This window comes from Pleuronectes platessa, chromosome 13, assembly GCF_947347685.1.
Source record: "Pleuronectes platessa chromosome 13, fPlePla1.1, whole genome shotgun sequence".
NCBI classification, from domain to species: domain Eukaryota; kingdom Metazoa; phylum Chordata; class Actinopteri; order Pleuronectiformes; family Pleuronectidae; genus Pleuronectes; species Pleuronectes platessa.
Genome location: NC_070638.1, coordinates 11621063 through 11648771, shown reverse-complemented (window position 1 = coordinate 11648771; position 27709 = coordinate 11621063). Strand labels below are relative to the sequence as shown.

Genomic DNA, 27709 nt, shown 5'->3' with positions numbered 1-27709 from the left:
TATTGGTGGAAACAAGGCAGGCAGAAACTTTAGAAACATGGCCACAGCCTCTTAAAGGCACAGCATTCCTTTTCAGGCCCCCCGGTTCAACTCCCTCAATCCCGCAGCAAAACAACTGGCACGCAAACACCTAAACATCTCCTTTAAGAGACGTCCACGCCAATTAGCTCAAGAGGTAATCCCGAAACCTTTTACACTAACCAGAATGAAAGCTAAAGAAAGAGGGGAGTCTGTGCACAATTTGAAACTCTTGTTCCTTGTTGTCGCTGGATCTTCGCTCAAAACCTCAATCTTATCATTTAAACGACAACATTTAAAGAAATTTCACTTTTTATTCTGATATATAGAGGAACTTGTTGAAGCATACGGCCTCCCAACGTTTCCCCCGACACAAGCAGCGTGTGATTCCTCCCACACCTCCACTCAGCTCCTGTGGGAGCCGCCTGTCCCCTGTCCTCTAGTGACATGGTGGGCTTAAAAACCCTATAGCGTCTGTTTATATTCACCAACTGCTGTGGCGCTTTCAGAGCGTGCAAAACAGGTGGGTAAACTTCAGCTGCATTCACTTATATTTTTTCTTCTTGTGGGGAGGAGGAGGAGGTAGGGGAGGTAGGGAGGGAGGGGGTTGAGGGAGGTGGTGCCTGCTTGCTTGCCTCTTGTTGAATGGAATCCAAGAATAGTTAGGGACCACACAGGGAGCTGAACGGGGGGAGGGGTCAGGGCCCTCAAAGATGGCTAACCATTCACACAGTCCATCTGCTGCGGGGATCAGCCCCGGCACTGAAAGCCTGGGGGTTTAAAAGGAATTTGGCCTGTGTGAAAAACCAAATAAAGCTGCTTCTGCCGCTGGAAAATGCACAGATGAATTTAAACCTAAACTGAAACGTGCCAGAGAAAGAGGCTAAAAGATAGATGTAGAGGAGAAGAACGCACCCACACACACGCAACACAGCCATCTTTACAGAGGAAGCACGAAATATTGTGTGTCTGCGTGTGTGACACTGGAATGCATCCGTGTCAGAGACGTGTCTGTGTTTCTCAGGTTAACTGTGACTTACGTAGAAATGAACAGACGCGAGGAAACAGCTTTGACAACACACAAAAGACACAAACCGCCACTGACATGGGAGTTAAAAGGAATTGTAATGTGTGAGAAATTTACAAAACTAACCATTTCCAGTCAGCGATACACTAACAAACAACTCAAATCAGCCTCGACCGTGTCTGAGAAGACTGTCGGACGTCCACGTCACAGTATTTCTACATGAAGGCAACTGCACCTTGAAGCTGCTTCACTCAGGATTTCAGCCAGACACACCATGAGTCACTGAACACCTAGACACTAATATTACCATGCTGGATTTTCTCACCAGCCGCTATTGTCATTCAATCTCTAGATAAGAAGTACATAAATTACACGTTCATCCAAATATGCAGATTACTAAAAGCTGAGTGTATCCCACAGGATGATGATGATGATGATGAAGGGTGCACTTTGGAAACGGTCACGACACCAGCCACCAGTGCAAAACAGACAGCACTCATTACACATCCTGCCTGCATCGAATGAGAAATCACTTGAGACTCACCTTCCACCCATAGCTGCTCGATGTCCGTCTCGATGGCTGCGACTCGGAGCCCCACAGACAGAGCCCCGAATACTAAGAGTCCAATAAAGAGGACCTTCCCACAGTGCCTCTGGATGTGGCAGCCCAGAGAGAACAGGAGGGCCTGGAACCTCGCCCGGATCCACAGAGGAGCTTTCTGACCTACCGCCTTACCCTGGATGTAAAGAAGGAGGGAGGGCGATAAAAGGACAGTATTATTATCATGTTACCAGACATACATAATGCACCATATCACACAGCTGTCCACAAAGGCAGGGCTCTGGAGCTTGTATCTATGACAGAGGCAGCCGCAGTGACAACTCGCATCCTAAACACTGGATGCCTCCTAATGAAATTTTTCTGTTGAAATTTAAATGGCGACGAATGAAGGTGCTAACTACAGATTTAACTCTCCTGTCATGTATTTGCACTCAGACTACATCTAAACCCTTATATCACAACACCTGAACTAAGTCAGGACTCAGGACCTTTTCTCCCATGACACTTCACAGGTTCAACAATTTAAACGATAGGTATCGGTTTTATTTAGGGAAACTTATTCCTATTGCTTGAGATCAGGCAAACATGAGAGCGCTGTTTTCACTGAAGGAGCTAAACCTTGATATTAAGAAAAAGTTAAGTAAAAGTGATTGAATATCACAGAATGTTCCAGTCTGGAAGTGGGAAACTTTATAGTAATGCAAAAGATGTCTTATTAAAATACAGACTTTCTAACAATCTGGTCTTTAGAGAGTTTGTAGCACAAATATATCACCTCAAGAAAACATTAGTTGTTCACTTTAGGCCTAAGAAAAAAATCCTTGTTCATTCACTTTTGCAGGGGTTTAAACTAACACATAGAAAACAGCCTGCTAAGAATACGGGCTTCAGAAGGCATCTGTGTCCCTGTGGTAATCTAACTTATAGTCGTTTTTCCCCTATAACTTTCAAAAGAATAGTTTGAATCTGTACTTTAACTCGGTCCCTGTGCTACAAGTGTCACTGCTGCAGGACACATTGCTCCGGTGTTGTGGTTTCTCTCAGCAGTGCTGAAACACGTCCAAGCATCCGGGCGGTCCAAAGATGCTTTGTCAGATCAAACTCAATCAGTGAATTCCTTTACAGGACCCACCACATTTCCAAACAGACCCCGGGCCAGTGCGCTCTGCTCTGCGCTGCCTGGCTGCTGCACAAAGCCAAAAACACGCACAACACGGCTGACTGTGGGGATGTGGGAACAAAAACCTCTCTCTCACTGGCTGCCTTTGCAGTGGCCGCAACAATAAGTAAAGTCCTTTATAATGAACAGCAAAGTGTGGAGTGTGGGGATTCTCGTTAAGTTTCTGTCCCTTTCCTGCCAGGAGGTTCCCAAACTGTCAAACAGGCTCAAACCCGGGGCACTACGAGTTCTCGAGTCTGCATTAACCTCGAGCAGTAATGTCTACACCTTTTCCCTCAAATTCATAACAATCAAATTGTTGCCTGCTCCTGCTCTGGCTGTCCTCTCCCCCCCAGGACCGCTGGTGGTCCCCGGACCCCAGTTCGAGGAGCTGCTCCTCCAGCCTAAATTCACCACATGCGCCCTCTAAAAAGATAAAGACTGAAAACCAGAAGGCGCGCGTTCGGAGGGTTTCTCCTCACGGTGCCAAGCGTTTCACTATCATCACCTTAGAGATCTGTTTAAGTGCGAAAGCAGCGTGGCAGTAGCTGGGTCTCCGGACAAGTTCTGGGTTCGCGGGCGGCTGAGAGCGCGCATAACTCGGGGGTAAATCTCCAAAGACGCCGGCCCCCGGGACCCCGTGATCCGAGGCCATGGTCCGAGTCTGAGGGCGAGCGGGGCGCGGAGCGAAGCGGCGGAGAGTCGGTGCGAGTTCAGCAAAGGCGACGGTAATCCAACATAGAAGGGGAGCGCATCCAGCAGCGCCGGCGACACGTCGGGAGAACGGCTTCTAGTCTTCCCTGGAGCCAAACAAGTCGCGAAACTCCATCCCAACATTATGCGCCGAAATCCGTATAGATCCTTCAGTCTTCATTCGTCCCGACAGTGTGTGAAACGACGTCTCGGCGAGGAGGAGAAGTAGTAGTAGTAGTAGTAGTAGTAGTAGTAGTAGTAGCCCGTGTGTGAGCCGTCCGTGTCAAGTCTAACTCCGATCCTGTAGCGGTAACATTTGGAGAAGTTCGCCTCTCGGCAAATCCTGAAAAGGGAGGTTTGATGGAAAAGTGCTCCGGCTCCCATTGGCCGAGGAAGAGGCAAATTACTTTGCAAACATCGCCTATTATTAGCTGCTAAGCAACAGCTCACCAAAGTGGAGAGAGAGGGGGACCACCCAGGCTGCAGGGTGGGAGGGAGGGGGGAGGGAGGGTAGGAGGAGGCTGGGTGGTGGTGGGGGAGGAGGAGGAGGGGGGGGGAGGAGGGAGGGAGGAACTCTTTCAATAAACTCTGCACTGACGCACACAGCGCGCCTCTCTCTCTCTCTCTCTCTCTCTCTCTCTCTCTCTCTCTCTCTCTCTCTCTCCCCTCTCTCTCTCTCTCCCCCCCCCCCTCTCCCTCTCTCTCTCTCCCCCGTGGGTCCTCCGGAGCTGCAGCAAATAACCGCACATGATATCACAGCGACAGGCGCGCACACATCTCATCAGCAGCCCCAATCAGTGAGAGGAGAAAAAAAAAAAGAAAAGAAGTGGATTCAACTTCTTAGCGGAGAATGTAAACACCATTCACCTTTCCTGTAAGCGAGAGCCTCACATCTGTCAACATGTTGCATGTATCGCTCCAGGGCATCCAGGGGCTTGATGAGGTCTCAGATTGTTTCAGAGCACCCCAAAGACATGTTTTTTTTACCACGTCAGTGAGTGCAGTTTGTAACAGGGTGCAGGGACGTGTGTGTATGTGTGTGTGTTGGTGTGTGTGAATTGGTTTTTAACAGCTGCAACCTCACCTCTCAGGGCCCAAAGCTGCTAAAAGTAGGTGGACGGGTTTCCCTCACACATTCGACAATAAGACCTCTTGTCTCTATAAATTAAAACATTAAAAAAATTAAATAATAGATCACGAAAATCATACATGGTGTGTTTTTCATCAACACCCGCAAGACGCCCCCCCGGTTCAGTGTGTGACACCCTTATCTCTGAGGGGAGACTTTTTCTTTGGAAGGCGTCCACGTCCTGCCACGCATGACTTCATGAGTTCAGAGAGCAGTTCACCCGAGAAGTAGAAAAAGGCAGAAAGAAAGAAAGATGGTTCTCAGAGCAGATTGTTTTCTAATAGAGGTGAGGAGTGTCTTGGTGGTTTGCTAATGTAAATCCTCCATTGGCCCCACTCATGACAGAATGGGGGTGAAGAACGAACACTTGGCTTTGTATGTGCGTGCATCACAAGTATATGATTTGTCAGTGAAAGGGATGTTTTGAAACTATGAAAGTGATTTGTCTCCTCTCGGAATGAGCGTGTGTGGGTCAGCAAACGGTTATTTAGCAGCTGAGATACTTCGAGGGTCAAGATTCACAGGTATATGGAGTTTGGTTCAGTTTGGAGGCCTCAAACGTCCGAGCTTGATAAATCGGATCCCAGGATTGTTGTCAGCCGGACCACCTGCCCGCTGCTCCCTGCAGACGCTCAGTGATTCACCTACGTAGACACTTCCTCCTCCATCTGTTCAGACGGAGGCAAACCATACGCTCATGTTTCCAGGGTTTGGGTCAGGCGCTGGAGCCGGCGCCGGGCATGGTTTTGCCTGGACTGGGTTGGGTTGGGCTGGAGCGTTGGAGGGAATCGGGCAACTGGAAATGGGAGCTAATGTGGAATGTGAGGAATTGGGTTGTGTGGTAGGGGGCCCCCTCAAGCCTAACAAACTCAGGGAGGTCCGAGGCCTGGTCTGGAGGCCTTGGATAAATAAACCGTCTGAGATGACCATGCGCTGTGCAGATATCTGCCATCACACCGCCCTGGCTTTCAAACACAAATTGCCCGAGCCCTCTCCTCCCTCCTTCCCCCTCTCCACGTCCTGTGTCCCATATGTTCCCTCTCCCTCCATCCGTCCATCCCCTTCTCTCCCTCTCCCCGTCGTCCCTCGTTTTATCTTCTCTACACGTTTGCACTTATTTTTACTTCTGATTTTCTCCTTAACACCTTTACCCTTCCTGCCTGTTTCAGCTGCTCCTAAACCAATGCTCTTCCTCTTAACTTTTCCCTGCCCCCTATCTCCATTCCTCCATTTCATCTCTCCCCAGTGACTCCATCCATCCGACCGTTCATCCATGAATGCATGGCTGACTGTCCGTCCAGGGTTCTGTGTGTGCTATAGGCAGAGCCACGGAACCGCTCTGGCACTCAGCCGTCTCACAGCAGCCGAGACGCCCGGGAGTTCAGGGACAGAAACTGTTTATTTATCAAAGAGGGAGATTGTAGGACTGCTCACGACTGCATTTCTTCTTCTTCTTCTTCTTCTTCTTCTTCTTCTTCTTCTTCTTCTTCTTCTTCTCCCCACCATAAGGAATAAGTAAATGTGGATGACTGAGAAGGAGAAAACTTTTTAAATCCTTTTTTACTGAAGGAACCGTGATGTTGTGATCATTTAGGACACACACACACAGTAAAAGTGAGGCAAAACTCAAATTCAACCAAAGAGATAATTTGCTATTCTATTGCTTTCAACACTGAACGTGCGGGATGAAAAAAGAGAAGAAGAATAGAAAAGACGAGAAGAACAAACAGAAAACAAAATAAACCCAAACAAAAGTATTTAATTCCATGTGCCAGTTGTCACGTGTTGTTTGTTCCAGACCTGAAAGCCAATTTAAGAAAAGAGGGGGAAATCAAGCATTTGCTTCAAAATAAGGGCATTCAATCAGGATTGGTTATCCTGTAGTTTCATCACTATATTGATCTGAGTGCAGCGTATGGGCGGCATTAGAAGAGTTTTTATAACATAAAAGAAGAAGAAAAAACAACCCTACTCCTCCCCCCAAGATTGAATGAATAAATAAATAAAATGAAATAAAAAAAGTACACATAAGGCCAAAATATGTGCAAAATCTGAAGGAAATGGCAAACGTTAGACATCTGGACACACCTTGTCAAACCTAAAGCACTGGAGGTATTAAAAGTCCTCACCAGATATGATCACATTGAGATGTTGTGAACATATTAGAAAAGGTTGGCACATTTTGTTAAAAGAGTCGACTGATCCCGAATGAGCTGAACTTTATATACCAAGCCAGTATCAAGCATTTAAAGCAAATAATCATAGATACAAGTTTTATTTAGTTTAAGATCAGGAAAACAACTTGAGATAAGAACATTACACTGATCTTTTCTGCTGTTTATCGTGAAAAATGGCCGCATCTCCACACCTCATAAAAGACAAAAACAATTACAGCTCAGGACTTGTGTAGCCCCAAGATCAAAACTCTAGAAAAAAATAGAAAGGGGCCTATAAATAAATAAGTTTTCGATCCGAGTCTGGAATAAAGATTAAGATCCTAATCAAATTATACAGTTGAGGGAAATGTCTGATTCTCCATTTTGCTCCATCAACAGCAGAGCATCACATCTGGCTCTGAAAAACAGGCCCAGACATAACAAACAGAAAAAGAGAACAAATCACAAACACTTCCTCGGATCAACTCTTCTCCAAATGAACAAATCATCCTTGTGATATCCAAACTGGATTTTTGGCCATGGACTGACTGACTAGAAAAATAAAGATGTTAAATATACAAACAAAAAAACACAAAAAAAACATGGTGCTTTTTCAGTCATAAAACATTTTCATGTTGGGTGTTTAATTGAAAGTTCCCAAAGCCGTCTCACACGCTGTCGGGGGGGAAACACGCGAGACATTTCCAGCTTTACAAGTCTGTAATTACACAAGTTTCCAAGATATCAGTGCAAAAAAAAAAAAAAGCTCCAAGTTGCCCGGTAGCAGGGAGACGCTTTCTGCACTGAGCACCTCTGTCAGTCTCTGAGGAGAGTCAGCGCTGCCACCCACAGTCTCACACAAGATTAATTATGATAATGCATTTCTTTACCCCTTTGTCACAGTAATGAATGGTTGCCTTTCTTGGGGGGAAAAACACACAGAGAGACACAGAAACACACTTTTCTTTAAGTCTTTGTTTGTGTGGTTGTAACAGTGGTATTGTCAGACGCGGCTCGCAGGTGGTAATGCAAACTCAGACCTGTAGCTTGAAAGAGGTTTGCGTGCATATGCATATATATGTACGCAAATCACGCTGAAATGGTGTGTAGCGCCACACTATTGTGATCTGTTACAAATGATGAACAAGCTTATCAGATGAAAGACCTGGAGACGACACGCAGCTGTCGTCTCACACCGACACGTTGTATTTGGTGTCACTTTGAGAACTGCACGAGGAAAACAGGAAAACAGGAAAACAGGCTTCTTTTAATCATATGGGAACTTACCTTAGTCATTTTTTACATTTTCCTTTCAAATTCCAACTCAATTTTGAACATTTCCTCCTGCTAAGTTAATTACATTAGCCTTGGTGTGAGATTGAAGAGTACAACGTGATTTAAAGTGGAGGTGGGAAAAAAACCTACTTTTTGGAATAGCCGACCCTTTTGTAGTTACAGCTCTGGTTGTTATAAACAGTGTAATGAATTCAATTAGAAAGAAAAGGTCACCTTAGGGTGTAAACGCAGGTCACGCTTGCTTCTTCCTGTCATTTTATTGCAAAAGCAATTTAAGACGAGATCCCAATCAGCCACCCAGTCAATGTTTAGATAATTAGCTGGGGGGCCTCCACAATGATCGACAGGGATATCTTGCAGTGGGTGGGTGTGTGTGTCTGTGTGTGAGGCATGTCACTGAGGTTGTTGTCCCATACATGCAGATCTGTGTCTCCACTCTTTGTTGACCAAGCAACTGCAGAATCTCAGAGGCTTGTTAAAAAAGGCTGCGTGTGTGTATGCATTCAGACGTTTAAGTTAGTGATGGGGTGGTGTCAGTGTGTGTGTGTCTGTGTGTGTGTGTGTGTTTGGGGGTGGGGGCGTTGGTGGTGGTTGTGGAGGAAATTCATTTGTGGCCGGAGAACACAGAAGACAAATTGAGGAAGTGTTGTGCTAATGTGTAGGGGTCAGCAGCAAACACACACACAGGTTTTTCTGACTGCCTCCTGGGTGGCCTGCTCTCTGCCTCTCTCTCTCACTCGCTCACCCACGATCAGCCCTGAGGCCATGAAGCCACCCAGCTACTCAGCCGACCCCCTTCCCACCCACCAACCCCCCCCTCCCCCCCAACCCAGAGGCTGAAACTCCACCTTCACCTCACCGTGCATCTGCGTGTGTCTGTGTGTCGTACATGTTTCTCCTCCATCCACCCAGCACATCCTTCTGAGGGTGTGGGCCCTTCTTTGTTAGTAGATATTTAACGTGGCTTAAAAAAAAGGAGAGGAGCACATGCAGGCCAAACTTTGTGGTTGCACATTTTCTTGTTGGGTTGTCTCTTATAAGTCCACGGCTCTCACGTCGTAAATCCAAGCCGAGGAAGAGTAGAGCACGTCTTCGCCCCAATTTGATCAAACTTTCTCCGGATCCTCCACAGACTTTACTTTGGACAGGACTTCACTGAAACGTCTTGATACTTCCAAACCGAACGATTGCCAGTCAGACACTTGGATCCCAGGATCATCCAGAGAAGCCTCAACGTTTGTTCGGTGAATGACACATCGCAGCTCGTTTTTCAAGACTTCATGCAACGAGAGCTGAATTCCATTCGCTCCCTTTCGCATTCAGGTGTTGGCAGAGGTGAACATCAGAAAACAGAGGCTCTAACACTCAATTTGTTCACAGGAAATAACTGGGAAAATATGTCTTTTGCGAATCGGGTGAACATTCCCATTGAACTATCTAACCAACCATCTGGTGTTATTTACAAAAGTGTGATTTAAAGGTAGACGTGGAACACAATGGACAAAGTACATCAAGTTAACATCTCGACTGAAAGCATCAAGAGTCCCATCAGCTCTGGGCCCCAAACAAACTCATTTAGAAAATGTTACAGCAGATATGGACAGACTTCTCCATACCTCTGCAGAGAAGGTTATGTTTTCATTACTGGTTTATGCTAAATCCAGAAGGGGAAATTTGGGGTGTGGGTCACGAAAGAAACAATTAACTTTTGGAGCTGAATTGATTCATAGGATGGATACAATGCACTTAACTTATTTCTTTTCTCGAAATCTCTGTGAATTTCTGAAGAAAAAAAGAAGATCTGTCTCACTATAAGGGACAAGTATCTATCACTGTGTGCAAATTGGTGCAGCTTGTTGGAGGGTTTGACTGCTGAGCCTTGGCGGATGTAAGCGATGTACCAACAGCCATTCTAGTTATTAATAAGCTTGATTTAATCCTAAACGAATGTCATGGGCAAAAGTGGTGACAGCAAAAATGTTAACCGATGATCATTTGAGGATGAAACCTTTGTGACTGACCGATGACGTCTCTGGTGCGGGACAGATTTATTTGGGAAACATGATCAGATAAAAATCTTCTGTAGATAGGTCAGAAAATTCCACGAGGCGACAAAACCAAAGACCGACAGTCGGACATATGATCTGTGGCTCGACACGGGATCTCTAGATCTGCAAAGCAAACATGCACATTTGTCGACGCATGTGTGCGCCCACTCCTGCATACATGCATTAACTCGCAGCGGTGTAAGACAGCACTGATTAGTTTGTGCGACAGTGGATTAACCACAGCCACACACAGGTAGGCCTGCACACATGCAAGCGCACACACACACACACACACATACAGAGCACTAGCAAACAGACATATGTTCTGGAGGGGCGGGCTCAGCCATGGTGGCGTTGTATTGAGGGGACTCTGGGGTCTTTGTATAAATATACAAACCTCTACCCAAACACACCCGGCTGCCAGATCTCATCATGTGGTTTGAAGAGAGAGGTCAGAGTGTGAGACCGCGAAAAAGGTTAACATAGCCAAGACAAAGAGTGCAGAGAAGCTCAACTTTAACTTAGAAACTGTGGGTTTCATGTGTTTTTACTCAAAAGTCAGGTTTACATTTTAGTCTTGAACCTTCGCGTGTCGTGACTCAAGCGGGAGGAAACGTCCACAGCAGGTTTCAACCCAGAGACGAAGACGTGTCGAATTACTGTGATTCACTCGTACTGATTCAGGTTTTAACGACTTTTGGAATTTGGATACATACATGACCATGTAGCACAGGGGTAAACAAAGGCTGAGGTTGTTATATTTACAACTCAATCTGATTTCAATTTGTAACTGAAAGCTAAACAGAGGAAGGAATGGATTTAATACAGATACAAACGCATGGAAAAGTACTGAACTATAAAGTATTTCAGTCTGAGCTCTACAGTTATCACCGGAGACGACAATTCTGTGGTAGAACCTAAAAGGAGATTACTTCTCCTATTCTTTATTGGAAGTAAAATCTGTTACATTTTCTAAACAGTTGAAAAAAGATTTTGAGTTTAAAATACCAAGCTGGTACATTGGAATTCAAATATGTGACACGTCTATTCACAAGAACCCTACAAGGCCAAACCACAAGCCAGAAATCGGTTGTGTTGGTTGGAGAACAAACCAACAAAGACATACTTAAGCAAATTCAACAAAAAATAATCCATATGTGCAATGTCATCTGTCAAATTGTGACTTTAGCCTCCCACCACCAAGGATGTTTCCAAAATCTCTGTGGAGTTATCTCACTGACTTCCTTATTCTATTGTAATTTTTAATACTGCATGTAAGGCCTTCCTCTATTAGTGCAGTGCATTGTGGGGGAAATGTGCTCAACACAACGCTGAAAAGTCGACCGTGTTTAATATGCAGACTGTCCGACTTGATTATACTCAAAAACCTGCTTAAAACAAAGTTTAGAACTGGGACACAATGGATACAACAAGTCAGGACACTTCCTACCCTGCCATCTTTGCTGAAATATAAATTGCTCTCCCAGTGATTTGATAAAGACCTTTTGTTGAGAGATAGACGAAAACTACTACTAAACTAATTCGGCCCAGAAGAGGATCCTGGTGAGTTCCTACAGTAGGCTTGGTCCTACATTTCCCACAATGCAGCTCTATAACATCTTTTATCAGACACTCATATCTGGGTAAAAACGCCTGGAAAACTTCAGGGTGAAAATCACCAGTATTACTGGGTCAGCTTTATTAATAAAAAATATAAATTATAGCTCAAAGCTACATTCGTATTGGTGATTTCCTTTGGGTTTGACAGAATAACAAGCTATTTAAAGTACAGCCGAGAGGGATCATAATCTCTCTTACTCATCTGCACACAGTTAGATCACATAATCAAGCCGTGAGAGACAAAGTCTGAATGAGTCGTGCGTCGGCCACAGACACAACAGGAGACCGAGGACAGCAGATCACAGACACACACATGTGCACACAAAGCACCCCCACAGACATCCCCGGCCTCAACTCCTTCCTTCGTGACTAAGGAACTTCAAACATGTAATTTAAGAAATGCTCTGCCCAAAGAATGCAATAAATCTTGTGACAGCAAAGGCAGCAGAAAGGAGAAGGAAAAGGAAAAAAAAGGGAAGAAAGGAGGAGAGTCAGGCTCGCTGCTTCCTCCGCTGTGTTCGTGTGCGAGGGTGGGGTGTCGGCGTTAACTGATACAGCATCAAGCTGGGTGGTCCGGGGCCTACACACATACACCATTTCTGTGTACAAATAAACTTAACCCCCCCCCCCCCACACGCTATTGTGGTCACCCCTCCCACTGCTTCTTCTCGACATCTCTGGTCTTCACAGCTGCACAGTGTGCGCGTGTAAACAGTCGTGCACACTCAGACGTGTACGCGCCCACGCTCCTCCTTCTACAACAGGGTAAATAGTTCTTCTATTAGGAGACAGTAACGATTAGATAATTACTAGTGTGGTTAAACCATTACAAAGATCAGGGAGAGATGAAGGGAGCAAAACACACCAAGCAAACGGATTCATGGGGTTTAAGCAGACCTGTTTTTATTTGAACACAATGTACAAAAAGGCCTACAGGTGGAAGAGAGCGGAGAACAGTCAAGCAGGCTTCTGATTGGTCAGTCAGCCGGTTAATCAGTTGTCCTCAGGGTTTCCGCCATCTCTGATAGGGTAATGAGGTGGGAGCTAGATCTCCATCAGCTGGTCGGTTCCGACGATGACCTCGTTAGTCCTCTCAGCTGAGGAGGACAAAGATAATCAGACAGAAAAGAAAAGGTTATAAATCACTCTTCATCGTCTTCAGGTTGTTTTCATTTACGATTGTCTGTAAGTTAGCAGCATTAAACCAAAACTACACAACGGAATTCCATGAAACTGGCAAGGATGGGACACAGGTCCCATTAAAGATCCCATTATAATTTGCGGCTCCGGATCAGGGGGTGGATTCAGGAATTTTTTCAACTTTTTCCATTATTTCTGAGAATATAATTCATGGATCTTCATTAGACAAACGAGGCCTGCTTAGGGGACTGATACGTTGGAATGATCCTAATCAAAATACAGATCTAGTGAATTTAAATGTGGTTTGTTAAGGGGACTGTTGGGCCTTAGCAGAGGTGTGCACTCTACTCCTCTAGTTTACATGTTACACGTTTGATACCCTGTAGTCTTCTTCACTACACTTACAGGCCTTGACATGCCTGTTTTTAAAATCAAGATCCACGAGTTATTCTCTGAATCAATAAACATTTAGAAAAAGCCCCATCTCACAATGTCAACGAAAATGAAAAAAGAAAAACATATTCCTAGATCGGCCCTCTGATCCGGACCCACACCACAATTTAATAGGTTCTTTCTCTGGTTTTGCACCACCTCTCCAAAAAAAGTCATGGAAATCAGTTGAGTAATATTTGGCGCAATCCTGCAACAAACACACAAACAAGGACAAAAACATGATCTCAAGTGGAAATAACAATGTGTGATTTAAAAAGTCCCTCAAGGACACATCATGTATTTTGTTTAGAAACACTGAAGGTAAACAGTACTCTGCTCAAAAGGATCATCCGCCTGTTGAGTGTATCATGGTGTGCAAGATTTGAGAAAATAAAAGCTAGAAGACAAATACTCATGATGCTTGAATCTGGCAAAACGTGGACGTTGGTATAAAAAACGGTTGTTTGGCAGGAGACTGTCAACTCCTCCATGTTTCATCAAGTAAATCAACTTTTCAAAAAAAGTCTTTGCTCTTTATTTCTTTGATACCACACACATATTTTACTGCAACGAAATGTATTTGCTGTAATGGAAAACCCATTAAGTTATTTCTGCGTATAACTTTTTAATACCACAATGAACTGAATGGAAAACAAAGGTTGTCTGGGGGGCACAAATAAATGTATGTGCAATTTGTAGTTAATGGGCTATAACATGCATATCCCCCATATGGTCCTTTCATTTATTTGAGATCACTCCCAGAATCTCCTGTGTGGTGAGAGTTAGGTCACTCTGACCGCTACCTGAACCTCACCGCAAGAAATAGATGGTGCTTGAAACTACGTCTGCCAGCGTTTTCTCACTATCTTCCTCAACCCGAACCCGGTTCAGCATGAGGAGAGCAGCCGCCGCTCCTCCCTCCATCCCTCCATCCCCGAGCATCAGTACCGATCCAAAGCAAACGGTGGAAGAGAGTAATGTTCCATCCACACGAGGCAAGCTTTAGTGTGAAGGAATCTGCTGCTCAGACTGGGTTTTCTCCGCTGAGTGTGTGTGTGTGTGTGTGTGTGTGTTTGTGTGTGTGGAGGGGTGGACAAATGGAGCATGGGACAGTAGGAGAGGGAAGGCGAGGGAGTGACTGGAGGGAAAGGGGCAAGAAGTTACTCAGTTTGGGCGCTTTGATTTGTCCAAACTAAAAGTCTTTGTCACAGGGTGGACCCACGTCCTGTACAGAAAGGTGCACACACCCTGCAAAGCCATGTCGTCCTATGCACCAGCATGGCATGACTTTTAGCAAGGTGTGATATTAGTTTTTAGTTTCTTCTTATCTTTGCCATACTGGTGCTCTGTCTTAGTATGTTGTATGAACCAGGAAAAAAGTTGTGTGGGGCTAATTGTGAGAACGCATATGTCCGTGAGTTGCTCCGACCCGTAGTTAAATATCCAGAAAATGTCTGAGTGAGCCCATATGAGAATACAAAATTCAGAGCCAGTGAGTGGACGTATTGACGTTTCTGACTTGTGACGGACGTAAAACTGAAACAAAGCCCCAAATTATCCATCCTTTCTTTTTCCTCTTCTTCTTATTATTTAGGTTGCGACCGTAAAATAAATACACCTGGACAGCACGACAGTTTTTTTTCTCAGACTTAGTGCCTTCGCCAATCATACATATTTAAAAAAAAAAAAAAAAAGACAGAAAATTGCCCTTTGCTCATAAGAGACTCGTCTTGGGGTTAGATCTGAGGACAGCTTCACCTATGAGGCCGGAAACATGTCCATGTAGGATGCCTACTTTATATGAGGCCAGAGCGGCGACAGCGAAGGTGTGTGTCTTTTAAATATCAACACCTGATACACGCATGTGTGCACTTTAGCGGTGTGTGTGTGTGTGTGCATGCTAGAGCGTGTGAGGCAGACAGTCAGGGTGGTCCTTTACTGCTAACAGCTTCAGCAGTGGAGTGGGTGTGTAATGTCTTTAGCAGCCTATGGTCAGTCAGTGAGACTGGTTTCAGAAGACAATGCTCTGCTTTTTCTTACAGTACAATATAAAGTCAAAGAGGAGAGTGGGTTTATAATCAGTTCAGTGTGTTTTAAGTTCAATAAACTGAGCTGATTTCATGACAAGGGAGGATTAACATGTATAAGTGTATTAAGCTGTACAAGTGCACTTATAACCAAATATTATGAACAACGAGGTCTGGTTTGTTTGGAAATTCCAGTGCGAAATAGATGTTGATGTCCACCTATGTCTTAAATAGTGAGTGGGGGTTTTTGAGTGCCATTCACTCATGTTGGTTGCTACAATGGATATAAACTAGCAGTTTTACTAACTCATTATCACACATTTGGTATTTTATACAACTGTCCCACTTTTTGGCTTCTGTTTGATTGAATTAATTGTTCCTCATGTGACTAAAACAAAGGTTGAAGTCGTAAATGTTCATAGGTTGAAACCAACAAAAGCTTTGTGTTGTTTTCTATTGAAAATCACAGAACTTATCATGCCCTTTGGTGCTGGAGGTTTAAATCCTTATCAGCGAGTGATTCAACTGGAAATTCCCTGTTACTGTTCGTTTCCCTGAAGAGGAGGAACCGAGAACTGGAGGTGTTGTACCTTGTTCCTCTTCTTCAGAATCAGAATAATTTTTATTGCCATGTATATTTGCACATACAGGAAATTGCCTTGGTGTGGTTGGTGCACTGTACAAACAACAATATACAAACAACAATTTAGAACAACAATATAAAAACAACAACAATATTGAACAATATATACAGTAAGAGAGTTTTGTGCGGTTCTAAGGTGCATAGATTGGTGAAAATGCCAATAATATAGAGTTATAAATTATGTGCGGGGGGGGGGGTCAGCAGTGACGATACGTCATACAAGTTAGATTTCGTTACATCCCCTCGAGTCGTGGACGACTGCAGATCAATCCTCTATCGCCATTCCTGAGGTTTCTCCCAGTCTTAATCCACCTGATAAGGTTTTTAAGTTTATTCATGAGTGTAAACATCTTGGGATAAGGTGTCATTTTTGAGGGGGTCCTAACATAATGGGAATGACAATTGCAAGATGCTATATGCTATATGCTAAACTTATTGATATATCTTCAAAAACTTAGGCGTCCATGCTATGTTAAGAAAACTTGACTATAAACAGTAGAATCACTTTAAAATAAAAACCGATAACGATATAAATATTTTTAGATATTACCAATTGATAGAACAAAAAAAATATTGCTGTCTGACAACCAACAAGAGCCAGAGAGATTTACCCTCCATTAGAGAAACAGAGGCTGTTAAACTTTTACTTTACTTTTGCGTGACTGAATTTTGGCTATACATTGTGTGCAGAGCAATTATGCAACAAGGAGTCCAAGCTTCCAGGGTTCAATAACATAATGTGCTGCCTAGTGGGGAGCATCCTGCCAAAAAAAGCTAAAGCCAGATTGGTTTTGTAGCAGTGATTGCTCGACACCGCATTCCTCTTCGGAGCTTCACGTGCGGTTGGGCCAACCGCAAACTGGTACATTAGATCAGTCTGTACTGGTTTGAAGCGCGGGCGACGTAGTGTTTGGTTCTCAAACCTGTCGAGACGCTGCTCGGCTCTAAAATGACACTGGCACCGACGTCCTTTAGGAAAAGAGGTATTAGTGGGTCTCCCAGTTGTTCACTCAATTAGGCTGCTCAGTCTGGTAGCCCAGCTCACTCTCTCTTTCTCTATATGTGCACGTCTGTGTGCGCGCGCGTGTGTGGAGGACATGGCTGGAAGCTGCTGCTGTTGAATTCCGGGTGGTCCTGTTCTGGCCCTGCTCTCTAACCTCTCCATCAATGTGACACGCACGCACTCACACACACACACACACGTTTATACTTCTATCTTAGTGAGGACACTCATTGACATAATACATTCCCTAGCCCCTTACCCTAACCTTAACCATCCAAACTAAATGCCTAACTCTAACACTAACCTAAACCTGATTCCAACCCTAACCCTAAAACCAAGTCTTAACCCTGAAACAGCCCATTAAAAAAGGGAGGACCGGTAAAAATGTCCTCACTTTCCAAAAATGTCCTCACTGAGATATAAGTACAGGAACACACACACTGAGCCAACTTCGGGGACAAGAGGATTAAGGAAATAAAATAATCTCTGACAAATCTATCACAGCGACTTCAGAATTAAGAAACTTTCATAGCTGGCCGATACCACACACATACATTAGCACCTTGTCTGAGTCGGGCCAGAGAGAGGGGTGGACAACCCAACAGCCACAACCAACCTGGACATTACCAACTTTAATAGACACCACGTCTTGTATGATGAGTGGTGTTATAGCTGAAAGCGGTTGTTTTCTTTCCAGTCTGAGTTTTTGCTGCTGTATCATTTGTTCTCTTCGTCTTTTGAGGCTTAGTTTCCAGTTGATTGTGGGGATTCAAAACATCCAACTTCATTTAAGGGCATAAAACGCTCAAATGCAGCCACAGTTACAGAGGGAATAAATTAAATACAATACAAGATCTAATGCTTGAGAGTTAGATGACTGTGTGTGTGTGTGTGTGTGTGTGTGTGTGTGTGTGTGTGTGTGTGTGTGTGTGTGTGTGTGTGTGTGTGTGTGTGTGTGTGTGTGTGTGTGTGTGTGTGTGTGTGTGTGTGTGTGTGTGTGTGTGTGTGTGTGTGTGTGTGTGTGTGTGTGTGTGTGTGTGTGTGTGTGTGTGTGTGTGTGTGTGTGTCTCACCCTCTGATTCGATCTGCTGTCCATTTCCAACCAGACAGTATTTGAGGTCTGCTCCTCGGCCAATGACGGCGTTACTGCAGATCACACTGCCCTGGATATTACACCTGAAAATCAAAACACACACAAACGACTGAATGAATCCTCTTCTTCTTAAATGGCATCAAAACACTTTGTGGTTCCCAACTGGAGTGTTCGAAGGCCTTAGTAAGTCCCAAGAATAATATGAGTGACCACAAACACATACGAGTTATTTTCCTTTTAAGGAACAGTGAACACTTTAACTGGTTTGAAAATCCTTCAAATCAAACAGTGTTCAACTCAAGTTAGCTTTGGTTGAAAACTTTGTTGTCAGTCTTATGACAGTTAGGAATAGAAGATCATAAAACATGTGCTAGTTGCAGCTGTAATGAACTAAACAATATTATTTTGATGGGCATTGAAGTGCAGGAGGTGCAGCACGTGGCTGATCCTTCTGACCAAGTGATAGTTTGAGTAATGGAAGATTCATATTTTGCTGGGATAGGTTTCGTAATGTTGACAATTTTTCTGTTTGCTCTTCAGGCTATGCTTGAGATCCCAACATGGTTCATATTCAGATTTCTTCTTTGGAGCTTATGTACACACCCACACACAAACAGGCACATAGCTTAGCACGCTCATACTGGGAGCTGCCCAGTACAACCACAGCCTTCCTCTGTTGGCTGCAAACCCTCTCCCCTCCACAGTTGTGGACTGAGGTCCAACTGACAGTAGAGACATTCAGCGTCCTCCCACCTGCTTCGAAGACTCAGACATGTGCTTCATGACATTAGCATATATGTGCAGTGTATTAAAAAACCACGGCAGGCCATGCGGTGTGTGTGTTTGCATGTGAAGACATTGTTGGCCCCGTGCTGCAGTCCCACCTGAGCTACCAGTGCCAAGCCACCATGCACACTCCCATTCAGCCAAACCATCACCATAAAAATTCTTGGAGGGGAGACACAGACAGTCTTGTGTGTCCTGCGTCGGCTGATCGTGGAGGGCATGTGTGTGTGAAGGTGTGTGTGGGTTGGTGAATGTGTGTGTGTGTGTGTGTGTGAGAGAGTTTCAGAAGCTTGGGGAGCCCAGTGGAGAACACATGTTGATCTTGCCCAGGTTGTGACGCACACACACTTGGCCCTCTGCACCTCACACACAGACAGGTTTGTATCGGCCCGATCTGTTCAGGTGGTAAGGCCTTAAGGGAGAAGGAGAAAAGAGTGTGTGTGTGTGCATGCGTGTGTGCGTGTGCGTGCGTGCGTGTGTCAGTGACTACCCAGGAGGTGCTGGTGGTAGATGGTGATGGGAGATTACAAGATTCAGAGTTTTGTAACATTAGAGAGAGTGGGAGAGAGCGAGAGACCACCAAAGAAGCTTCAGAGCTGAAACACCGCTAATTACTAACACCAGGGCTCCTCCTTGCCATGACCCCCCCCCCCATCCTCCTTCCCTCTCTTACACTTACACACACACAAACACACTCACATCAACCCCCTCCTTCCGTGCCAACCCCCCCCTCCCTCCCTGTAAAGTTGACCCCTACTATCCCCCTTCCCAAACACGCAGCGCTTTGTCAACAAGCTCTGGTCAGCTCCAAACAAAGAAGCCAGAAATGCTCGAGGTTTCTGCTACATGGCTGGGGTCTGCTAATCCCCTCATACTGGCTTTTTCTTTCCTTCTTTCTCCTTCCTTCTTATGTCCTCAAAGAAAGAAAAGAAAGAATTGCAATTTCTTTATTGCATGCTCGCTTGCTTGCTTTCCCCTCGCTTCTTTCTTCCCTTCCCCTGTCTCTCTTTATTCCTTCATGCCTTTGTGCGTGCACCTACATGGGCATGATGAGGGTCCCCATGCTGGCTGGCTGGCTGGGGTCCCTGAAAGGCTTAAGAGGAGATGGGGTGAGAGACAGAAACAGAGAGGAGAGAGAGAGAGAGATGGCGTCGGGGCCTTGGCGCAAAGAAAAGAGGAGGAGTAAGAAATTGAGATAAAAGACAAGGAGCCTGCGAACGAGTGCATTAAAGTCTCTTTCCACCAGAGCTTCTGGCTGAGAGACTGAGCAGATCAATCTACATGCTAATGCTACGGTAGCTTCTGGGGCTGCTCTCTGCACAAGTCCTCTTTTGTGGCTACAAAAAAGCAATTTTGACCACTGAAACTACTGGCTACAGTTGAGAGGAATCCTGATGTGCGACCCCCCCGACCAACCCCAAGTTAAATCTTAATGTGGTATTACAATATCTGCCTAAACCAGCATTGAACCTCTGAGTTTCCTCATCCATCAAAGTTGCAATTGAATGTATGTTAATGAACCTGGTCATCTCCTCTCAGAATGCGTAATCTCTGCTACGGATTTGCCAAAAGTCCACAAATGTCTGTGGAGTTTTACAGCCGCTAAATCCAAAGTTTTGAAACGCTGCGGGTCTCATTTTATTTTGAAACCTCCATGCCTGCGTTCTGGTCTGGACGGGCAGAGCAGGAGATGTTTGGAAACTATGACACTATCGGTCTTTTCGGCCATGATGTAGCCTTCGCTGATTCCTCAGGCTCTTATCTCACGACCCCATTCCTGAAGAAAACAACCGGTCCAAGAAAATAAATCCCTGCTCTCACTTTTTCCCCCTAGAGGTCTGCATTCTATTAAATTGTATTTACTGATGTTTCTTATTTTCACCATATTCTTACTGCTGTACTGTGTTCCTTGCGGTGGACCTAATAAAAGTTCATTCTTATTTAATTTCAGCTGAAAAAGGAAGAACTGAAGCAAATTTGCTAAACTTTATTCCTCGGCTACTTTCTGTTGTAAATTGTGTCATTTGAAAACATTAGATGGAAATTACTTCACTCATTTTGGCATTCGATGAGCTGGTAGTGATGGAACTAATTTCGAATAGCATTGATCAAATAGTTCAGACTCTTGCTTGTGTGGATAACATCTTTCAAACCCACATGGTACCTCAACAATTCCATAACCAGCGTGTTTGTTTGGAACTGGTCTCTGGCTGGTCGCACACCAATAGAAGCATTGTTAACTCAGCGATCCCTGTTTGACCCCATAGTGCTCCGAAAACAAAGCCCGTTACACCTCCCATCAACAGACACGCACAAGCATCACACACACACACACACACACACACACACACACACACACACACACACACACACACACACACACACACACACACACACACACACACACACACACACACACACACACACACACACACACACACACACACACACACGAAATGCATTGAAAGGAGTTCTACACATACCACTGCTTTTATTAAAAAAAAAAGTGTTAAAAAAATAGCAGTGTAACAAGTTGTTTTGATTTTTGGTGGTAGTGTGTAGGAGGTGTGTAAAGATAATTTAAAAGGCTCATTACAAGATTTTCCTGGCAATTAAAGATGATTTATTTAATTTAGAATCTTTTCTCACTAATCACCACTTTGTCGCCCACAGTAAACATGTACGAACTGAGCACCTCTAATTCCTAAACATGCCTCCGAGGAAAAATTATTTTTCAGGCTAAATGAATGTGTTCGCCACAGCTCTTCAACGAGTGTTTGCACGATGTGTGTGTTTTTCTGGGACGTGCGTGTTCTCACCCTTCCTCGATGGTAACCCCGTGCATGATGATGGAGTTGGCGACTTTGACTTTTTCCTTTATGGTGGTGGAGTTGCCAATATTGGACCTCTTTATGGAGGTCTTATCTGCTACCTGGCACAGAGCTCCGATGATGCTGTCCGATCCCATCTTAGCAAACACAAACAGAAACATTACTTTGCATATATCCACCCAAGTTTTATTTTTCATTTTAAAAAGCATCAATGTAGCTGCATTCACTCCTGGCGTCCTTTTTAGCCTCTGACACAAAGTACTGCTGGCCCTGTATACGTTTAAAAACCTCTAGGGCCTCATTTAAGTCTGAATGAGCAGAAGCGGAGCAGCCACCTGCTTTCGCTTCCTGATTGAGTTTTATCAGTCACGACTCGACTACCAGCGGTGAAGGAAAAGCGTTTCTAACACTTACTCTCAGCAACAGTTCCCCTTTGCCGTTATTCACAGAAATTAAATCCCTGTTTAAATGTTTCAATGTTGCTGTTTTCGATATTTTTGCATCAGCTTTACATCAGCACATGTATGCTCAGTCAGTGCACGCGAATGGTCATGTGACATGGATTTTCACGTGCGCTAGAATCTTTTCTCTTTTAAAACTATTAATGTGGACATAGCCTTAAACAGAGTTACATAGCAAATCCTCTACAGCAGGGGTGCCCACACTTTATAGGCTTGTGAGCTACTTTTGAAATGACCAAATAAAACATATTAGCAATGCTGCCAACACAAAAATGTACTGTGTTTTTTTTATTAATAAAATGCAAGATCCCAGATTATGGCTAATTTACTGACCAGTGATAATTGTGATATGTTATTCTTACCTGACATTTCTCAGATATTACAGCAGACGGATGGACCGCCGACTCTTCAAACAGCTTTGGGGCCTAGTAGGAAGAGGACAAAATGGGGGGGAGACATGAGATAAAAACCAAAGGAATAAAGATTAAAGACTGAAAGATGGATTCAAATTTCATCAATCTTTCTGGTGTAAATTTAACATTGAGTTGAGTATAAAACCCTCAAATGAAATTTAATAAACAGGAGGTGGACAGAATAAGGAGTTTAAAGCTGTGGAGCTAAGTTAAGTTTACTAAATTACTTTCCAAGATCAATAATGAACAGCAGAGATCTTCATTGATTATTATGATCAGCAGCAAAAAAAAAAGGTGAAAATAACAAAAAGGAAGGAGAGAATTTAGGCAATGAAATGACAGCATGTTTACTGATGATGTCTGACTCACCAGTCGGTTTGCCTCTATGTAAGCAGCCAGAGTGTTGACGCGGTAGCACAGGCTCTGCTCTGTAATGTGAACGTAGCAGCGCAGCTTTCCTCCGTGGTAAGCCTCGCTCATGTCACCGTGATGGTCGTTCCAGCAGGAGCGCTCCTGGGCCAGCTGGAGGAGAAGCTCGTCCCGTGATGTGATCAGGAGCTCTGAACGATGAAGACAAGTGGGGACAGCAGCGTCAGCAGTAGATAAAAGATGATGAGGACATGTTGCATGGGCAGAGATTAGATGTTCTCCATATTGACGCTAATAAATAAGACCCACAGCTATTTTAAATGAGTAACAGCGCTGTGACTGTTCAGTGTTGTGTTTTCCGTGATGATGGGTCGGTGGGAACTCTGACCTTGGTTCGTAGAGGAGTCACTCATCTTCTGGCTCTGATCCTCTGCGTCTTCTTTGATTTTGTGACTGTTGGTCGTTTTGGAAAATTGCTTCCGCACCAAATACGGCAGCAGCTCACCGCGGATTGATGAGATGGACCTGCAGAAATTAGAAAAAGGAAGGAAAACATACTTCACTACACTTTCTAATCATTGATGAGGTGGAATTTGTTCATCACAGAGTGTTCAAGGGGTGAGGCTGAATGAAACGTAAATGAACAAGCAAGAAAACAAGTTCATAAATAACTGAATAACTCTTCCACTGAGCTACATTCTGAATTCACTGTGCATCTGAAATTTAAAAAAAGAGCACTGGGATGATGTATGCATTAACCGTGACCTTGCATGGACTTGAATAAAACCTTTTGCTGTTCTCAATTCCTCCTGTACTGGTAATGTCCTTGGCAAGTGGTCGGCTACCATTTGAGATATGTTTGACAAAGTTGTGCCAAAACAAGCAATACATTTATTCATTTCATGCTGTTCCAAGGTCACTCACTGCTTCAAGTTACATACACAGTGACACAGTGCACTACTGTGGTGGCGAGAGTCATTTACAAAGTGATATGATTCAAGATGAATGAGAGTTGACCGCTCATCAAGGGCTCATTTAAATAGCTGTGTATTTGTACTATATGATCTTAAGATCAGGCAGTAGCAGTGACATTTGTGATTTAGCAATCACAGACAGCAGTAACATTAATTTATCATTACTGTCAGACATATTCGCTTTCAAAAAAAAACTTCATAGTAATAATTAGCCCCTCCGAAGTTGAATCATACTTTCAAGTCTGTGTAAACCTGGAGGTAATTTCCCCCCCAAATCTTTTTCCTCTTCTCCGCCCTGGGCTGTGCTCAGTGTCTCTCTGCACCGGCCCACACCCCCTCTTACTCGCCTTCTCTTACTTTCTTTTAAAAGGGAGATTAGAATTTCCATCTGAATGACAGGAGAAAAACAACAGTTACTCTGTCCATTTCTCTCCCCGAGCGAGAGCACGGAGGAGAAAGGAAGCGAGACAGAGGAGCCGTGAAAGGAAGTCCCAAGAAAAGAGCCAAAGAAAGAAATGAGTCATCTAACAAGGGAGATGATATATGGTGGCGGCAGAGGGTGCGCTAGTGATGTAATGATGTAAGATTTATATCTACATCTCTATGGCGATTCAAGTGTAACCCCCCCGCCTTAACCGAAAAAAAAAGGTGGAGAGTTATCTATAGTTGTGGGATCTGTGTTTACAAACTTGCATTTAGATTTATTTATGTGCGAACCAAAACTAGTATGATGAGGACTCACTTCTTTTAAAATGACTGTAATATAACTAAAGATTTCCACAAGCTAACTTTGACCCTGGCTCCCAAATTTCAATGCGGATCCTTGACAAAAAATGTTAGAGTACACACCTCAGCAAAGAAAGATAACAACACTACTTTGGGATTTTTTTGCTTCATGATGTTAAGCTTTCAACTTCGTCTGGATTACATCTGGTTCCAGTCCTTATAAAAATTCCCCCTGAGCAGGTTGTAAACAGACTGAAACATCACTGCAGAATCTGCAACGTCTTTCAAAGTGGCTGCATTGGCTGCAATATTACGACAAGATAAACACGAAAGTGGCATTCAAATACAGTGCAGGGGTGATTTCACTGTGTGTCTGGCTCAGCGTGGAATTGAAGAGATCCTCGACTGACGCTTAAAGAGCTTCAAAATATTAGCTGGGGTTTTATATTGCAACCGTATTTGGCTGCTGTGACTCAGGAGCTGGAGATGGTCATCCACTAACCAGAAGGTTTGCAGTTTAATTCCCACCTCCTGCAGTTTGCATTCTGAAGTGTCCTTGGGCAAGAACCCTACATTGCCCTAACAGCTTTGTAGGAATGGTGTTTGTGATAGAAAAACTGCTATATAAAGACCACCTATCTGTGAGTTGATTCTTAAATTATCAAAACCAAACCAAGTTCAGATGGAAGAAATTGTTATCCAAAATTTGTATACTGCCCATTATAGTTTTAGGAAGAGCGGTTCAAACAATGTGAGCAGGTCTACTTTCCACTGACCTCTGAGAGAGAGCCCAGAAACTATTAATTAGCTAAACTGACAATAAAGCCAGGTAAAATAATGAGAGGTCATTTCACTAACAAGAAAACCATTATGTCATCACTAATACCAGTTCTTAGTGGGAGAGATTCATTAAATGATATCAGAGGTTATTTTCAGATTCTAGGGGTATAGAGTATGTGCAGCTACAGAGGGCTCCACTTGACACTGCTTCACTTCAGAGGCTAAAGGCCTAACAGCCTGCCTCAGTGGCACATAGTAAAACAAATTAACACCTCACTAGAATACCCTGCTAACAGGACCGTTCAAAGCCTTACACACCAAGTTACCATGTTTAACACTTAGTGCAGATTAAGCAGCACATGTGAGTTGGTGTCGACCTGTGCGGGTGTATGTGTGCACTTAAACCGGTCACTTTTCAAATTATTGAAAAAAAGAAATTAGCGATGGAACTCACTTGTTTTCTGTGAGGAAGTCCACCACCGCTTTCTTCAGACAGTAGAGGTGAGCGTCCACGAGGCCCGTTTTGATGTGCATCCTGGGATGTCTGCAGGTAAAAGAGACGGAGGCAGAAGGTGATGTTATAGAAATATCATCCCTTTAAAAACTCACACAGCATTACAGTAAGAGTTGCATTCATTAGATTCTATATTGCTCTGTTGATGTTGTCATTTCTCGCATGCAAGATGGTTGCATGCATGAAGAAGACAACGACGAAGATGTCAAATTTTGGTGATACAGGCCGATGCCGGTGACAAAAACATATGATCTCAGCAGCAGGAGTTCTGTGTTGTGTTCCACCTCCTGCATGTTGCACCATCCCTTTCCTGGTCGATCTGGAGATTTCTGTGTTGCTGTGAACGTGTCTGACCTGAGATTCTCCAGCTGCGTTCCTCCTATGCTAATGGCACTCTGGGAAAAATCCAGGCCCCTTTGTCAAGGATTTTCTTTGAGTTTATGCCTTAAAAAGGGTTAACGAGATTATACAGAAAGATTTTATGAACTGAAGGATAAATCAGAATGTGCCTTCGTGGAGTCCCACCACACTGCACACACGCAACACTTTCCTGACAAAACATTTAACCTTGGCTACTTGAAGGACAATTTGTTTTGATTCTTTTCATCCTTTGCGGTTTTTGTGTGTTATATTTGTTTTTCATTAAATGAGCCTCTTTTCAATGTAAACCTCCTCTTTGCACATAAACAGGAACATTTGATGAAAACCAGAGAGCGCCATGGGCTTACATAAAAGTCAGAGCACAGTGACATCTGTCTATTGTCGTCTGTCAGCCACTGTAGATGTGGTCCTGCAGAGCTGCTGCCGGTGGGACAGGTTTATGTTGGGTGGAGGGCCACATGCACACAGACACACACTCATCCATCCATGCATTCACTAGTTCACCCATGTATTCACACATCGACACATAGTTTGAGTTTGAATATGTGACATTTACGAAGCGAGACCCAAAGAAAACCATTTCATCCTTCAGGGTGCAATAAACAGATCCACCGTCACCCCTTCATCCTCTATGACTACCTATCCTCCTCTTCCTCTGGCCCTTTCAATCAGTACATCATAAAAACTGCAGGGAGCATTGTTCGTGAAAGGACCAAACCAGGGCTTTTACATGTTTTAGCCCATTTACTACAAATCACACACACCTTCTATGTTTTCAAAGCACGCTGTAGTGATTTAGATTTTTTTAAGTTGTAAAAGGGGAATGACTTGAAAAGTCTGTGTCTCATTACCACAAAACAATAATGAAACGTTGACAAAAATTAAAAGCAGACATGGTGCTCACTGTTCGCAGTGACGCTGAGAGCTGAGCAGATTGATTTATTATTCCACATTTAAATGAATAGAAAATAAATACTGGCTGGAAAACAAAGTCTGAAATGAAATGTACAGACAATTTGGGCTGTCGCAAAAAATCTAAATATACCCCAAAAAATGTTCATGCAAAAATGTCTTAATTATGTATTATATCTCTTTTAGACAAAGCAGGTAAACAAAGGTTTTTAAAGCACAATTCAATCCGCTCAAAAGAGACACTTGACTCCTTTCCCACTGGTAGCACTGGATTTGGACTTTCTGTATTCCTTCGGTCATGTGCTCGTCATGTTCGATGTCACGAATATGACATCACTTTGACCGGTGGAAAGGAGCTATAAGAGTTGGCACAAATAGACGCAAAATGTATTGACTTAAATGTGGTGACTGTAAAGTCTGACGATTTCATTCTGAATTTTTTGGTTTCATCCATTTTTCACCCATCTGTATCAACACATTGACACGTTACAGAAACACTTGCGGCGCAAACAGGCT

At 43.9% G+C, this 27709-nt stretch overlaps 2 protein-coding genes across 2 annotated transcripts in view; both read right to left on the bottom strand.

The window, feature by feature from the left end:
* ptch2 (patched 2) overlaps positions 1–3432 on the bottom strand; it is a 25461-nt gene extending 22029 nt beyond the window's left edge. Inside the window, exons 1-2 of the mRNA XM_053438821.1 lie at positions 3275–3432; positions 1590–1782 (exon numbers count right to left, since the gene is read on the bottom strand). Of these exons, the coding sequence (XP_053294796.1) occupies positions 1590–1782; positions 3275–3421 (340 nt within the window). The 5' untranslated portion in view covers positions 3422–3432. The remainder of the gene's footprint in view (positions 1–1589; positions 1783–3274) is intronic.
* A 9157-nt stretch (positions 3433–12589) lies between these two features.
* The window catches only part of eif2b3 (eukaryotic translation initiation factor 2B, subunit 3 gamma), a 30295-nt gene continuing 15175 nt past the window's right edge, over positions 12590–27709 (bottom strand). The window contains exons 6-12 of the mRNA XM_053438652.1: positions 25841–25930; positions 23295–23431; positions 22907–23097; positions 22487–22549; positions 21652–21800; positions 18026–18129; positions 12590–12805 (exon numbers count right to left, since the gene is read on the bottom strand). Coding sequence (XP_053294627.1) covers positions 12753–12805; positions 18026–18129; positions 21652–21800; positions 22487–22549; positions 22907–23097; positions 23295–23431; positions 25841–25930 — 787 coding nt within the window. The 3' untranslated portion in view covers positions 12590–12752. The remainder of the gene's footprint in view (positions 12806–18025; positions 18130–21651; positions 21801–22486; positions 22550–22906; positions 23098–23294; positions 23432–25840; positions 25931–27709) is intronic.